This window comes from Ciconia boyciana, chromosome 10 (genome assembly GCF_034638445.1).
Source record: "Ciconia boyciana chromosome 10, ASM3463844v1, whole genome shotgun sequence".
NCBI classification, from domain to species: domain Eukaryota; kingdom Metazoa; phylum Chordata; class Aves; order Ciconiiformes; family Ciconiidae; genus Ciconia; species Ciconia boyciana.
This window is the reverse complement of record NC_132943.1, coordinates 419,506-433,088: the sequence shown is the minus strand read 5'-3', so window position 1 is coordinate 433,088 and position 13,583 is coordinate 419,506. Positions and strand designations below refer to the sequence as shown.

The following is a 13,583-nucleotide window of genomic DNA, read 5'->3' as shown; positions in this document are numbered from 1 at the left end:
CCGCCCCCGCCGGGCGCTGCAGCTCCGCCATGGCGCGGAGAAGGCGCCTGTCGCCGTTCCCGCCGCTGGGCGGGCGCCCTCCTGCAGCTAGGCGCTGGGGCCGCCCCGGGCCCCCTGCGCGGGGAGGCGGCGTGAGAGGCGCTCCCGCTCCGCGGCGGCCGCTCTCCTCGGCGCGGGCGGGCGCCCCCCGGGCCGCGGCACCCGCCGGCGGCCCCGCCGCGAGCAGAGGGAAGCCAGCTGCCCCCGTGCCCGGGGACCGCCGTGCGGCGACGGCCCCGCGGGCAGCTCGGCGGGTCTCTGAGGGGGGCTCGGCCGCCGAAGTCAGCCGTCGTCGACAAACGGCGGCGCCTGGTAGCGCCTGACGTTCGCGGAGCCGCCGGGACGGGCCGCGCTGCCCCGCCGCAGCCGGCGCTGCTGCACCTGCGGGCTCCGGGTCTGCCCCTCCCGAGGCCCGAGGGGCTGCGGAGCAGGGCCGGCAGCGAGGGCTCGGGAGGGCGGGGCCGGTGGGCGCCGAGCGGTCGGGGGCGCCCCGTCCCCTTCTCCCGGCGCCGCCGGGCTCGCAGGGCCCGGGGCGGGACCGTCTGCAGGAGGAGCACTTCTGAAGCGTCCGTGTAACCTTAACTCGCCCTGGTGTAGACACGGAAACTAATCTGTTGTGCTCAGCGTTTTCCACTTCATCCAGACATACCAGACCTCGATGTTTGATGCTATACCCGCTCCATTCAATTTAAACTTGAACTGCGTGACTTTGGATCTGATGGAGCGGGGTGGCTTGGAGTTCTGCTGCTTTCTTGATCAGGAACGCGTTATCAAGTAATAGAGAAACAGGTATCAATGTTCTAATGAAATATTTTTTTTCTAGTGTTCTAGTAGTATTCCTCGCCTCCTATCGTAAAGTGAAAAACTTTTTTTTTTTCCACCTACCCCTTGGAGTTCTTTATGTGACTAAACGGTGCCTTCGAGTACAGGCTGATGAGCATTCAACGTGGTGCTCTAACCACCGCTCTCCATAACGGGTGATTTGTAACGATGTAACACTTAGTTTTTAAATGCGTGCCTAGGTTTGTTGAATAATTTGTAAATGCATACAGACGGTAACCAGCTCCTGTGCTTGCCTATGCGTTAATTGTGTGGAGCTAGTATCTCAAAACGCAGAGTTAGCATTAGTACTGGGTTGGTTTCCTGCGTACGTGTACTGGGTACACGTATGGAGCTTCTGTAGATTTAGCCTTTAGAACTGTTGTACAGTCACTGCTTAGCCTAAGCCAATTAGGGTTCCCCTCCCCGGGTTTATTAGGAGCAGTTATTGCCTGAAGAGCACAAGGCATAACTTGTGTATCTCATTGTACCCCTAAAATCTGTTTTGTTTTCCTGAAAGCTTATTTTTTTTAAGCATGCTTTTACATGAATTTGTGATGTAAGCAGTTTTTTTCAGTTTCACTTGTCTCTAGTCCTTTCCTGGATTTTTGTGTCTTTCTGTGTGGCAGGGACGGTCGGTTGGACCTGAAAGGGCCTTTAAACCACTACAGTCAGTGACCTAGTGCAGGTACTGGTTTTTCTTAATTTGCATGACAGTAAACTGCGCCTTGGTGAGGCCTATCTGTGGTTGCAGTGGAGGTGAGCATCTCTGGCAGGGCAGTAGGGGTGGCAGGAGTAAGTTGTTTCAGCTGTGTACTTAGTGAACAAAGCAGGTTGAAGGTGGACACCTTTATTCTGACCACAGTATCCATAAGTAACCTCAGGATTCAACAGAGCTCAGTGCCTTTGTTTTCAGTTTGGATTTTTTTGGGGGGAGGGGGAAGGGGGGTGTTCCTCCTTTTCTTTCTCTCTTTAAAAATATATGGTGTTTTAAATAGGGAAATGAGTAAAGACTTTGGCACTTAGTTCTTAACTCTTAACTGTTAGATGACATGGCTTACAGGGCACTTACAAAAAGCAAAAAATTGAACTCTATATTAAAACTTTGAAATCTCTCTTAATTGCTAGGGAAGAAAGCCAAATTACAAAACAGCTTTCTGGTGCATTCCTGAGGCATCCATATTTAACTCTTCCACTGCCATGGATGTGTATGAGCAGGTTTGACAGCTGCTACTAGCAGCTATTTTCGAGTCAGTGAAAAGATCGAAATAAGTCCTGCATTATTTCTAATCATTATAAATAACTTTCTTCTGTGGGCTTGTTGGTAGTAGACACAATTCCTGATTGGCCGCTTAGTGTTTAATATCTTTTCCCATTTTGGGTATCTCTCTCCTTCCTGCCCATCCTCCCAACACCACAGCTTGCCCTTGTGCTTTTTGTAAAGCTTCATAGTGTTAAAATGTCTTTGCCTCCCTGTCTGGATCTCTTTACCCTGCTAAATTAAAACTATAAAAAATGCTTATATCTAGAAATTGCCAATCCAGCACGTGTGTGCTTAGTGAAGGTCCCAAACCAAAAGTCCTGGATCTAGGTTCGATTATGTTTTTTTTATCTACTTCCAAAACTTCAGTTGGGTTCCCATTTGCAGTTTGACTCATTCCTAAAAAGCAAAAAAAATCTAAGCACCTAATAAGCTGTGGAAGAATACTTGGGATAACTTGCACTGGTGTTCTGGATGAACTTGTTATAAAGGGAATGTGATGTCAAGGAGACAGCAGTCTAAGATCTTGAAATATTCCAGGGGTTTTGGTGGTGGTTTGTTTTTTATTTTTTTAAATCCTTTGTCATTCTTGTTTAAAGATGCCTCTCATGTTATCTCCTGCTTACAAAGACAAGAGTTTCACACCTTGTGAGCTGAGGGTATTTAGAATCTTGATTCTCTTTACTGGTAGATAATTGGAAATGGTTGACACTTCCATTTCAGAGGAGACTTTTCACTTTGCAGTTAGAGTCCCAAAATAATTTGGTTCACTCTAGATCTCTAGTGTATTTGCAGCTGTAAGATGGCTAGGCAATTAATTTGCTAATTATACAGCAGTATAATTAACTGTATGTATGTAACTTTAAAAAGAAAAGAAAAGCCACGTCTAGATATTGCAGAACTCCAGCACTGTAAGGCTGCTTTGGACATGACTGAAGGAGAATTCTTGTTTCTAAAACTAAACCTGCAACCAGGAAATACAAGGTGAGTAGTCAGATTTGATAGGAAGTGGGTGTTGGTTACAGATGGACACATCTGCTCCCCCGAAAATGGCCAAATACCTTTCTCATGCTATTTAGCTGAGTAATTCTTGAAACCTTTCTCCATTCCCTATTCACTCCTGCCCCCAAATATTTGAGTTTGAAAAATCTAGTCTTGATGATTCATGATAAGAATAGGAACCTTGCTGTAAGATGAAGCAACTTCTTCAAAATAATGAGAAATGCATACAAAGTTTGTTCTTCTCTCACAGTTTTAAAACTTAAAATACCCTCATGAACACGGAGAAAGTATTTCTTTCAACAAGATGTTTTAGATAACTTTACATGTTCTTTGTTCAGAATTGAATTTTCTGACATGCCTCAGAACTTAAATTGTTATTGTTAGGTTGTCTGTAGCTTAATTAGTGCTAATTGGTTTTGTGATTGGCAGATATCTTAATAAAATATAATTAAACATGTTAGAACACAAGTACAAGATAAGTATGCAGCTGGTTCTTATCTGCATTATTAGGTTTATTTGAGAATAGCTTGAGCAAATAATGAAGCCTTTATTGCTGTTAGTGACATTGTTTGAAAACCTGAAAGTGTTTAGAGATTTGTTTGGGTTTTTTTGCTTTTTAAAATTTAAAATGGAAACTATTACATCTGAGATTTATGGCAGAAGAATGCATATTAATGTAATAAGGTGTTCAGATTTAATATAGTCAGCAGTGACCAAAACCCCTCTGACTTCTTGATTATAGTATTTGGAAGTTGATTTGTGTATGCTGTGACACAGAAGTTTAAAGTCTTTGCTGGATCTCTTTGGCTTACTTCTGTGTATGTGTGTCTTTAAAAGTGAAGCATAAAGTTAAATATTGAAAGATGATTTCTTGTTAACAATTATCTGAGGTATAAGTATCTTTTTGTTCTCTGAGTGTACGTAATGTAGTATGTAACTCTGTAGATATTTTAACATAAATTATATTTTCTTCTTGCAGTCAAAGCTGGAGGTATGAGAGTGTCTAAAAAGCAAGAAAACGGACCTGTTGAGAAAAATGCTAAACCTCCAGGAAAAGAAAAGACAAGGTATTGCACTGCAGGGCTTGTTCCCCCCTGCCCCATAGTTAAAGTTCATAGGTAATGCGCTGAAGGTTGAAAACAAAGACAACTCTTAATCTCTCAAGAGTTTAATTCTTAAATTAACATGTGCAATGTATACATAAAAGTTAACTTTGAGGTAATTGTCGATTTAAACCCCCAAAAAACCCCAAACAAAACCAAAACAAACAAAAAAACCCCAACTTCAAAACCTAAGGACAGTGCCTTGCCTGAGAGATAGGCAATGAGAGATAAAGGCTGAATCTCTTCTCTATTGTCATGTGTTATGGAACAGAAATTAAAACAATGTGTTGCCTACCTGTACCTAATAAAGTAATGGTCAATCAGTTTCCAGTGAAATAAGAATGAATTTTAGGCTGTCCTCATTCTGAAGGAAATTAAATCCACATCTCCCACCCCACACAAAGAGTCTGTTATCTGCTGTATAGGCTATATCTCCTATTTCAATCTGAAATCTAATTTGGCTTTTTCTGTTTTCTACTTCATAAGGTTACTCAAGCTATTTTCCTCCAAAATGAAGGCATGCTTCTACTTCTGAATAAGGTAGCAGTGACTGGTTGAAGTGGTCATCAAAACAAATATTTTCTTACAGCTTTTTCAAATTAAGACTGAATGTTTTTCTAGAATATATGCACTCTTCTTAAATATCGCTTAACAAGAAATTGAGTTGACCAATATAAGGATAAGAGGGTAAAATTTTAATGATTTGTGGTGTTCCTGAAATTGCATTAGAGTCCAAATCCTAAATAGAACACAGTGCCTAAATAGGATTTAGACACTCAGTTTTTTGCTTCTGTTGCAATTTTAAAATTTCTCAGTGGACACCCAGTTTGGATGCTCACCACATACCTTCTTTTTTGCACAAAAAGTTCCCTTTAAGACCCTGCAATTCTTTTGGGGCATATCTAGAACTGCATAGTTATTGCAGAGTACCTAGCACCCCTCATAATTGCTGTGATGTTCAGAAACCAGTCAGTGTGACACTAAGGTTTTGTTCAAAGGAGCCTGATCTAGTGATTTGCTCTTGGAACAAATCTGCTGTGTCCTGATAGCTATAACCTTGCTGTGCAAGGAAGTGGTGGACATATCCTCCTCCATGTGATGGTTAGGATATTTGTGAGGAAATGGAAGACCGGAATTTTAGTCTGTTGTCAGCTAAAAATGGTACGTATCTTGCTGTGTTGCTTGCCTTCACCAGTGAGCTAGATGCTTCCTGTTGAAGTTTCATAGAAAAAAGACTCATAGAAAAAGACTTGAGATTTGTTGGGGATAAGACAAAATGTAATGGTTAAAGTACTGTGTTTGGGGAGGTGGATCTAAAATTCCGCTCAGCAGTGTAACTCGTGTGCATTTAATACTGTTATCCCTTTTGTCAGTGTTCAAAATAATGTGTAATTTGAGACTGGAACTTGGATATCCTTCTCTAACGAGTGCTTCTGCACCTAGCGTACACTTTTTTCTAGCCCTCTAAAACATTAAATTTTTGCTGCTCAGTGGCCCAGCTCCAAGGGGGAGAGCACAGTCTGATCTTATAGACTCTTGCAAGCAGGAGATGAGGGTTTCGTTCCCTTTAGAACAAGGACAGCCTGGAATTCATTCTTCCCTTGGAAACTGTTGAGCATTACTTTATGAGGTATGAGTAGGAAACGCATCTGTGTTGCTTTAAAAGTGACTTTGTCATCTTGCTATGAAAAAGCACTTGTAAGCAAATATTTGTACCTGTAGGAAGTGGGCTCTGATTTCTGTCTGGATGTAGATGCCTCTCCTGTAGTCCCAATTTGGGACTAGTTTTATGCATAAAAATAAACTGAAACAAGACAAGATTAAATACTCTGTTGTATCTCTTAAGAACAGAACTCCCTTCAAGCAGTTGTTCTATTGCCCTCGTGATAGCTTGCTCTGGGCTTGCTGAAGAGGACTGTCCAAAGTGGGAGCAGCTCTAGAATAATGCCTTTATTAAAGCATATATTGGAATTATCCTGAAAGCTGTGAATTACTCCTTCCACTGCTGGGGATTTAGGGACATCAGTTACTTTTTACCTATAAGAAAGGAGCCACCTATACTGTGGAGTTTCTATAGTACCCAGGTAACTATTTAAAAAGCCTGGATTAGACAGGATAGGTAAGTGGTCCAGGTGACTTTGTTCCGATTCCCACTTTTTTTCCACACTGAGATTTAAGTTGCCTATATTACTTTTGATAAACAGATTTACCTCTGGTGTTTCTGAATATCTTTAGCTGCTGTCAAGAAGGCTTCCTTTTTATTTGAATGTCTGTGTGTACATTGCAATCATAGTATCAGAGTGTCTGATAGTCACTGCAAAGTACTGTAATCTAGTGATGTCATTGTGAAATAGATTATTTTGCCAGGAGTTAAAAGGGAAGCTTGTGACTAGGCTGACAACTGAACTCATTTTTTGGACCAAGATGTGATTTTATTTTTTCCTTTAAAATGTTGTAATCGGCTGGATAACTTTTAAATTAACTGGGTTCAGCCATATTTAACACTGACATATTGACACAATTTCTTGGCAGGCTACAGAAATCACCACTGTAGGTTTTTGTTTGTGTGTTTTTTCCCCTCACTGGCTTGGAGGACACTAACCTAAAATACAATTTTTGGAACAAAGCTGAGCCAGTAACACTGCCTTCTTTCCTGTTTATTAGTTCTCTGTGTTGGAATCAGTGGTTACTCAATATAGTATACATAACTTGTTGGGATGATGGATTTCATTGTCAGGTTGCAATCACAGAAGTCGCAGAGAACTTTGTAAAGTAGTTTAGTAGCTATCATATACAGACTCCTTGCCTCAGTTTCTGATTCAGATGAGATTATCTGAGAGGCTTAAAATCACTGTCATAGCTTAAAGTGGCTACTCAGAGCTGAGATTGGTCTTGGCAAGAGCTGAGCTTTGAGATTTAGTTCAAAATAAAGGCATGCTTGCTCTAAAGTTGCTGTGTAATATATGGCATAATAGAATGTAATGCATCATGTTAATAACTAGATGCCTGCCTGATAGTTTTCTGACAATGCATTACATTTGGCTATACTTCACTATTTAAGAGAAACGATTCAAAGTTTGGTGTGTTCTTGGGTTTTTTGTTGTTTTTTAATTACTTGACTTGGGGGTTTTTTTTGTTTGTGTTTTTTCTGGAGTTAGAAGGTTTTTATTTTCATTGATTGCTGGTTGTCTGGGTATAATTTTGCTGCTGTCTTTTCCATAGTCATAGTTATCTGATGGCATAAACAGATCTTGAATAACTTATATTTGTAAGTGTGGCAAACTGTATTGATTGCTAAATTGAAATTTCAGTAGGAAATGTGTCTTGCCTGATCCACAGAATCATTAACTTAACAAAAGCGGTATCTGCCTTTTCAAGAATCACATTTAACATATCTAGTTCCATGTGTAAGGGCAATAATGATTTTTCTCGACTCCTTTTTAAGCTACAGAGGTGTCACTGGAAATAATCATATCATGATATGATCATATATCATGATTTAGAAGAATGTGCAATCCACAGTTCTTCCTGTTCCTGAACTAAATTATTTCATATCTACAGATTGTTTATTTGTGGAATATTGGTAACATGGCTGTTTTTCATTGGAATATGAAGAAGTTAATGGGATAAGCTTGTGCAAAAAGTTATTGCTTGACAAATTGCTGCTGTCAAAGGAAACACTGCCCAAAAGCAGAGGGTTAATTTTTTTCATGGGTCTAGATTGGAATCAAGAAAATTACAAAGTCAGATTTTGTAGTTCTGGATATCAGTGCTCAGCTTCTGTGAAGCTACTCCACAGTGTACAAAAAATCCCTTTTGAGATATTTAAGGATATTTTATATATAGATTTTTGTATAAAACTATATCTAAATAAAACAGCCTGCAACACAGATTTTGCATGGTTCTATTCTGAGGCCACATACTTTTTTTTTTTAATATCATATAGTCTTTAATGTGGTTAAAGGATTTAGCTCCAAAACCTAAATTTCTATTACAAAATGTTTTGTATTAAGTCTGGAAAATGAAAGTGACAAGTGTTTCTGTGAGCTGGAAATGCTAAATACTTTTTTTCTTTTGCTTTACAGTGCTATTGCCAGTTTTTCAAAAACTCACAACGTGGGTGTCTTGCTAGCAGAAGTGCTGAGCAAAGTAAGTACATCTGGAAGAACAAGATACATGTTTGTCAGGGCTTCTCCATAAAGCTAAACATTAAAAAAAATCAAAGTGATTTTCCTTAAACTGCTGTCATCTGACATTTGTAGGTTTGTCATCTACCACTAAATATTCTTGAGATGATCTGTTTCTGTAGTGGTTGTGTGGCTAAAATGCTAGATGGCTAAAAAGTAACTACCCTTGCCTCCTTCTTCTGCTATGTTTGATTCCATTCCTATTTAACACTAAGTAGCCCCAGGGTAGTTATGTATACCTGTTAGAGAAAAGTACAACAAGATATTAAGGTGTGTCCTTTTTTAAAGTGGTATATTGATTTAGATTTATTGAAATGTGGGGAAGAATTATCAGTGACATAGTAAGTTTGTGGCAGAGCTGGGATTACAGCCCAGAACGAAACCTAGTTTTTGGTTCTTTATCCCACTGTGGAAATAGCTTTAACTTCTGTAAGGGTCCAACTTAGAGAAGCGAAAAGATAGCTTCTTGAAGGAGGTGGGTAGTGTCACTGACAAGTGCACAGTGGATACCAAGATGGTAGGCTAATGCCAAACTACTGTAAGTGATCCCCGAGACAACAGGCACAGCATGTTCCGCTGTTGCCGCATATGCAGCTATTTCACCTGAGGCCTGACATTAGATAGTCAAGCATCTTCTTGACTTCTCCCTTGAAAATGCTACGAGACTGTTTAAAATTGTGTCACAAAGCTGCTGATGGACCCTTCTATTCATCATTACAATGGACCCTTCTATTCATCACAACTACTGTCCAGTATCTCTTGCTAGGCTCTTGATGCAGACTCTTAACACCTACACTTTGCAAGAGCTGATTTAACAAGCAGCTTTTTAATTTGCATGCTAATCGGAAGATCTGACAGTTATGTATTTTTCGTACACTGGCAGTCTTTAGATTCTGAAGTATACAAGAGTTCTTCATCCATAGAGCTTGGTAAAACATCAGTTGCATCATTTCAACGTAAGCCTTTCACCAACAGATGTGATTATAGCTTTAGTATGTAGATCTTGAATTTTTGCTTAGACTTGTTTGTTAACGAGAACAGATACAACTCATCCTGTTTCTCTTCCATTTGTCCCCATCTCCTCTGTTCTGACCTACCATTTCCTTCTCCTGTTGGTTTCCAGAATCTCATACATGAAGCTTCCTCAGTAGTTTACAAAGTGATAAATAGATACTGTAATGATGATGATTTGAATCTGGGCAAAAAAATAATTTGAAGCAACTTACTGTTAACTCTGGCATACTGATTATTTGTTTTGCTTTCCTTATCTTGACAGCTCATTCTATGAACTACTCAAAAAAAGGGGGGGGGGGGGGGGTGTGTGTGAATCAATAGTTCACTGAAGGTAGTCAGGCTAATATCACTTTGAAAACAGAAATTATAATTAAATGTACAGAGTCACCATGAGTGTTACGTATTAATCATTTGAACTTTTTGTGGAGTTAGATTTTTCTACCGTTTTTAAACTACTTTAATATGATGGAATTTAGGAAAAGAATAGCAAAAAAGCTGTATTTATCACAACTTTCCCCCCCCCCCTTTAATGTTACAGATGAGCCACAAAATTCATGCAGCAGCATTACAAGTGGCTCACCAAAAGCCACAGCCTGCCTTGGAGAAGTTCATACTGCCGAAAAGAATTTACATTATTCAACAGCCATGGAAATGTTAAGATACTCATTAAAACACTCATGTTTACCTTTAAAAGTGCGTTGCTATTCTAAATAGCACTTAGCACCCTGTGGTAAAATGATCAAAAGCTCCGTGCCTTGTATCTTACCATATTTGTTACTGACAATAAAGTACTTTATAAGAAGAGTTACTAAATGTACTAATGTACTTGGGATTTATTAAAATTTCATGGCTTCTAACCTGGTTTTACTAGTGTACAGTAATTACTCAATGCCAAGAAGTCTAACAGCTTCACTTACTGTGTGAATTTTGATTGAAATACTGGAAACTGTGAGCCCTCTTCTTTTTTTTTTTTTTAATTTAATGATAGCAAAGCTGAAGTGAACATGATCCTAAGAAAGCAGGTCACAACTGAAAGGCATGTTTTTTTGTTTTAATTTAGGCTGAGGTGTTCCATGCTGAATGTATGCCTTAGGCTTACTGCATAGTAAGAAACTGCAGCAAGTCTTGGGAAAGATTTCCATGCAGTGGAAAAAATACTTTTATTCTTGCATTTCTTCCTATAAGGACATCCAGCTTCTCTGCAGAGATTCCTCTGCTGGGATCCAGACAGTAGGAAGAACCAAGTGAAAACAGTCTGTTTGTGTGAACCCCTTTGGGGTTGGGGAGGATGAGTGAAGGAAGTACCTGACTTGGAGTTGAACCTCTGGGATGAGAGGGCAGATACGAGGGAGGAGTCAAGGTGCAGAGAATGCAGTGATTTGAATACGGCGTTTAAGGTTGGTAGAATGGGATATGAGGCTGAAAAGCCATGAGTCTGAGCATGGACTGGCAGTAGTAGGGTCTTGAGGGGTCAAGCTTAATAATGGGGAGGAGCAATTGTAAATACAAGTACAGGAAGTATCCTTGAGCCTTGCCTGCTTATACTGTCAGCAAAAGACAGTAGAAACAGTCAGTCCTACCCAGTCCAGAGGATAATACTCTCCTACTGCTGCTAGCTGGTTGGGTAGCTCAGCTGACTTCTTGCTCTGAATTTAATTCTGCTGGGACTGTTTTTTTTTAAGGTAGTGATGGCAGATGAATATGCCACTAAAATTGTAGTCAAGGAGCCCAAATAGACTTAATATGAAAGGTGGTGCTCAAAAACGTTTATATTGTCAATGAGGCTGCTTTTTATAGTGTGCTTTCCACATGACTACAGTGGAAATCTATTACAAACATATGAAACACACTCCTCCTTAAACAGAGGGATCCTGGGTGGGTTACCCAGAATTAGTGTTACCATTTAACATGAACGCCTGCTTCATTTCATCTATCCATAAAATGTAAATGACTTTATATGTTGATTAAAGATTAAATTATGATCACAGGAGGTGGTGATTAGTAGTATGTGCAATAAATAATTTGGTTACACCTTGAATAAGTAGGAAAAATTAAAATAGTGCTGCTCCTATGAAGAAGACTGTTTTTTCTCCCGTGTTCCTTAACTGACTGGTAGCTACTTGTAAAATATTGTCACTGTTATCCTGGACAACAACAGCAATATACTTTATGGATATTTAAGTTGTAGGTATGGGATTTGGAAAACAGACAGTTCTGCTTTTCTATCATATATAGCACACTTTCCACTCTCCAGGCTGACTGTAGATAAATGAATATCAATATGAAAGTAAATGATGATACATGATTTGAGTTAAAACTGTCCATTGTGTGTGAAATGATTATTCATGCTATCAAGGCCAAAAATAGCACCGTACACTCTAACATGTCAATGGCTAATACGTGCTCCTTACAGAAAGAATATTAGTAAAATTAGTAAAATATTAGTGAAATTACTATAAATTAGTAAAATTTATAATTCTAATCTTTATCCTTCTGAAGAAAATCAATGGCTAGTGAGAAATTATAGGATCTGATTCTGAGGGCCTTTATGAACATTATTTTCTATGAAGTAATCTGCTTCTGAAAATTTATTTATATTCTGGCCAAGGATTTAATGCAAAATGAGATCTTGTAGGAAAAGGATTGTCTTTTCCTGAGTTATACCCAGCCTTCTCCTGGATGCTCAATTAACTGGACACATGATTGTTCTAGCCAATTTGTGCTTAACATATACCCAAGTGGAGAAACCATTTGAACACCCTTTTCTGGTGTCTGGAAGGGATGGGACATATCCTTGCACACTATAGAAATGGGTAACTGTGGTAAGTTGCACCCTGCTGTGAGGAGTTACTCAAATACTGTGGGAATGGAGATATCTGGGACTCATTTCTATCCTACATCCCTAGACTGGCTGGAAACATTACTATCCTAGCTGTGTGCAAATTGCTCAGTGGGAATTGGATCTGTTACTGCAGTGCTTCATCATTGCAATTGTGTAAACACCCATGTTGTGATGCAACATTAACATCGCTGCAAGTGGCAGTGAATAAACCAAAGGATCTGACTACCCTTCTGTTAATTTGTTATTTGATTTTGCAGTTTGTATTTTTTTTTAATGAATGTGATTTAAACTGTTTAAAGCAGTACGTTCAGGGTAGGGATGGCATGTTCAATGTAGAAGGTAGCTATAGGAAATTACTTTTGTGACATTAATCAGGTAGTCGTACAGTCATTGCTTATGGATGTACTAGTTCTGTTTAAAAGGTCCTCTGTGCTACTGTGTGCAGTGCACATTTAGCAAGTTCAATATTATATAGATGAATTAAGTATATACAGTAACTCAGGTTCTGGAAGTATAGTGTCTACTGTATCAGCAAACGGGAGTTATGCAGCACAGGCTCAGCACGTGCTTCGAAGAGGCTTCTAAGAAGCATCAGTCCTCCTGGAAAAATGAATCCATGCAGGTATTGCAGCAGTGCCTAGGATCTGTATATGTACAGAACATACCTGGTGTGACGGTATGGTAGTTCCAAACAGCCTAGTAGAAAGCCTGCTGTAATGTAAAGTATCTACATGTTCTACCTGTGTAAAATTTCTACCGTGTTCTACCTGTGTAAAATTTTCAGGTGTAAAAAGAGGACCTAACAAGAAGTCAGGAGCTCTAATTTTGATAAACTTGGTTTCATGGTTTTACTTAACGTAAAGCAGGTGCAAGCTCCTCTTCTGCTGTAACACATATCCTGCAGAGCAAGAAATCCTGGCAACTACTGTATTTCATTTCCTGCTTCTGTAGGATGTTGTCCCCTGTGGTGGCATTACAAGTAGCGTTTCATACTTGCTTTTTGTCTCAATAGCACTCACCAGTCTTTGGAGGGACTCTGAAAGATCTGCATAGAGAACAAACTAAACTCTTCTGCTTAAATATATTTTATAATCAAGAACATTCTACAATTAAGAGCATTCCTTTTCAAGCAAGTCAGTCTTTAACTCACCTGTTGTATTTTGACAGGTGCACTGTCCGGTGCATTATTTTCTCTAGTTTATTTCTGTTTATTAAGGTGTCCTGCTTATAATAGTATTCTTAATAACAAGAGCTAAACAGGAAACTAAAACTGTATTTTGAACTTCTAAGTAACAGACAACTTAGTTTTTCATCCT

General features: G+C 39.5%; 1 protein-coding gene across 6 annotated transcripts in view; it reads left to right on the top strand.

The window, feature by feature from the left end:
- The first annotated feature begins 599 nt into the window (after positions 1–599).
- Positions 600–13,583, top strand: part of TANC1 (tetratricopeptide repeat, ankyrin repeat and coiled-coil containing 1) — a 125,133-nt gene continuing 112,149 nt past the window's right edge. For 3 of the 6 annotated variants that reach the window (XM_072875093.1, XM_072875091.1, XM_072875089.1), the window contains exons 1-3: positions 600–828; positions 4,101–4,188; positions 8,310–8,373. In XM_072875093.1, coding sequence (XP_072731194.1) covers positions 4,115–4,188; positions 8,310–8,373 — 138 coding nt within the window. In that variant the 5' untranslated portion in view covers positions 600–828; positions 4,101–4,114. Of the gene's footprint in view, positions 829–2,915; positions 3,104–4,100; positions 4,189–4,710; positions 4,765–8,309; positions 8,374–13,583 lie in introns of those variants that run through there. The other 3 variants (XM_072875095.1, XM_072875094.1, XM_072875090.1) reach the window with 2 other exon arrangements.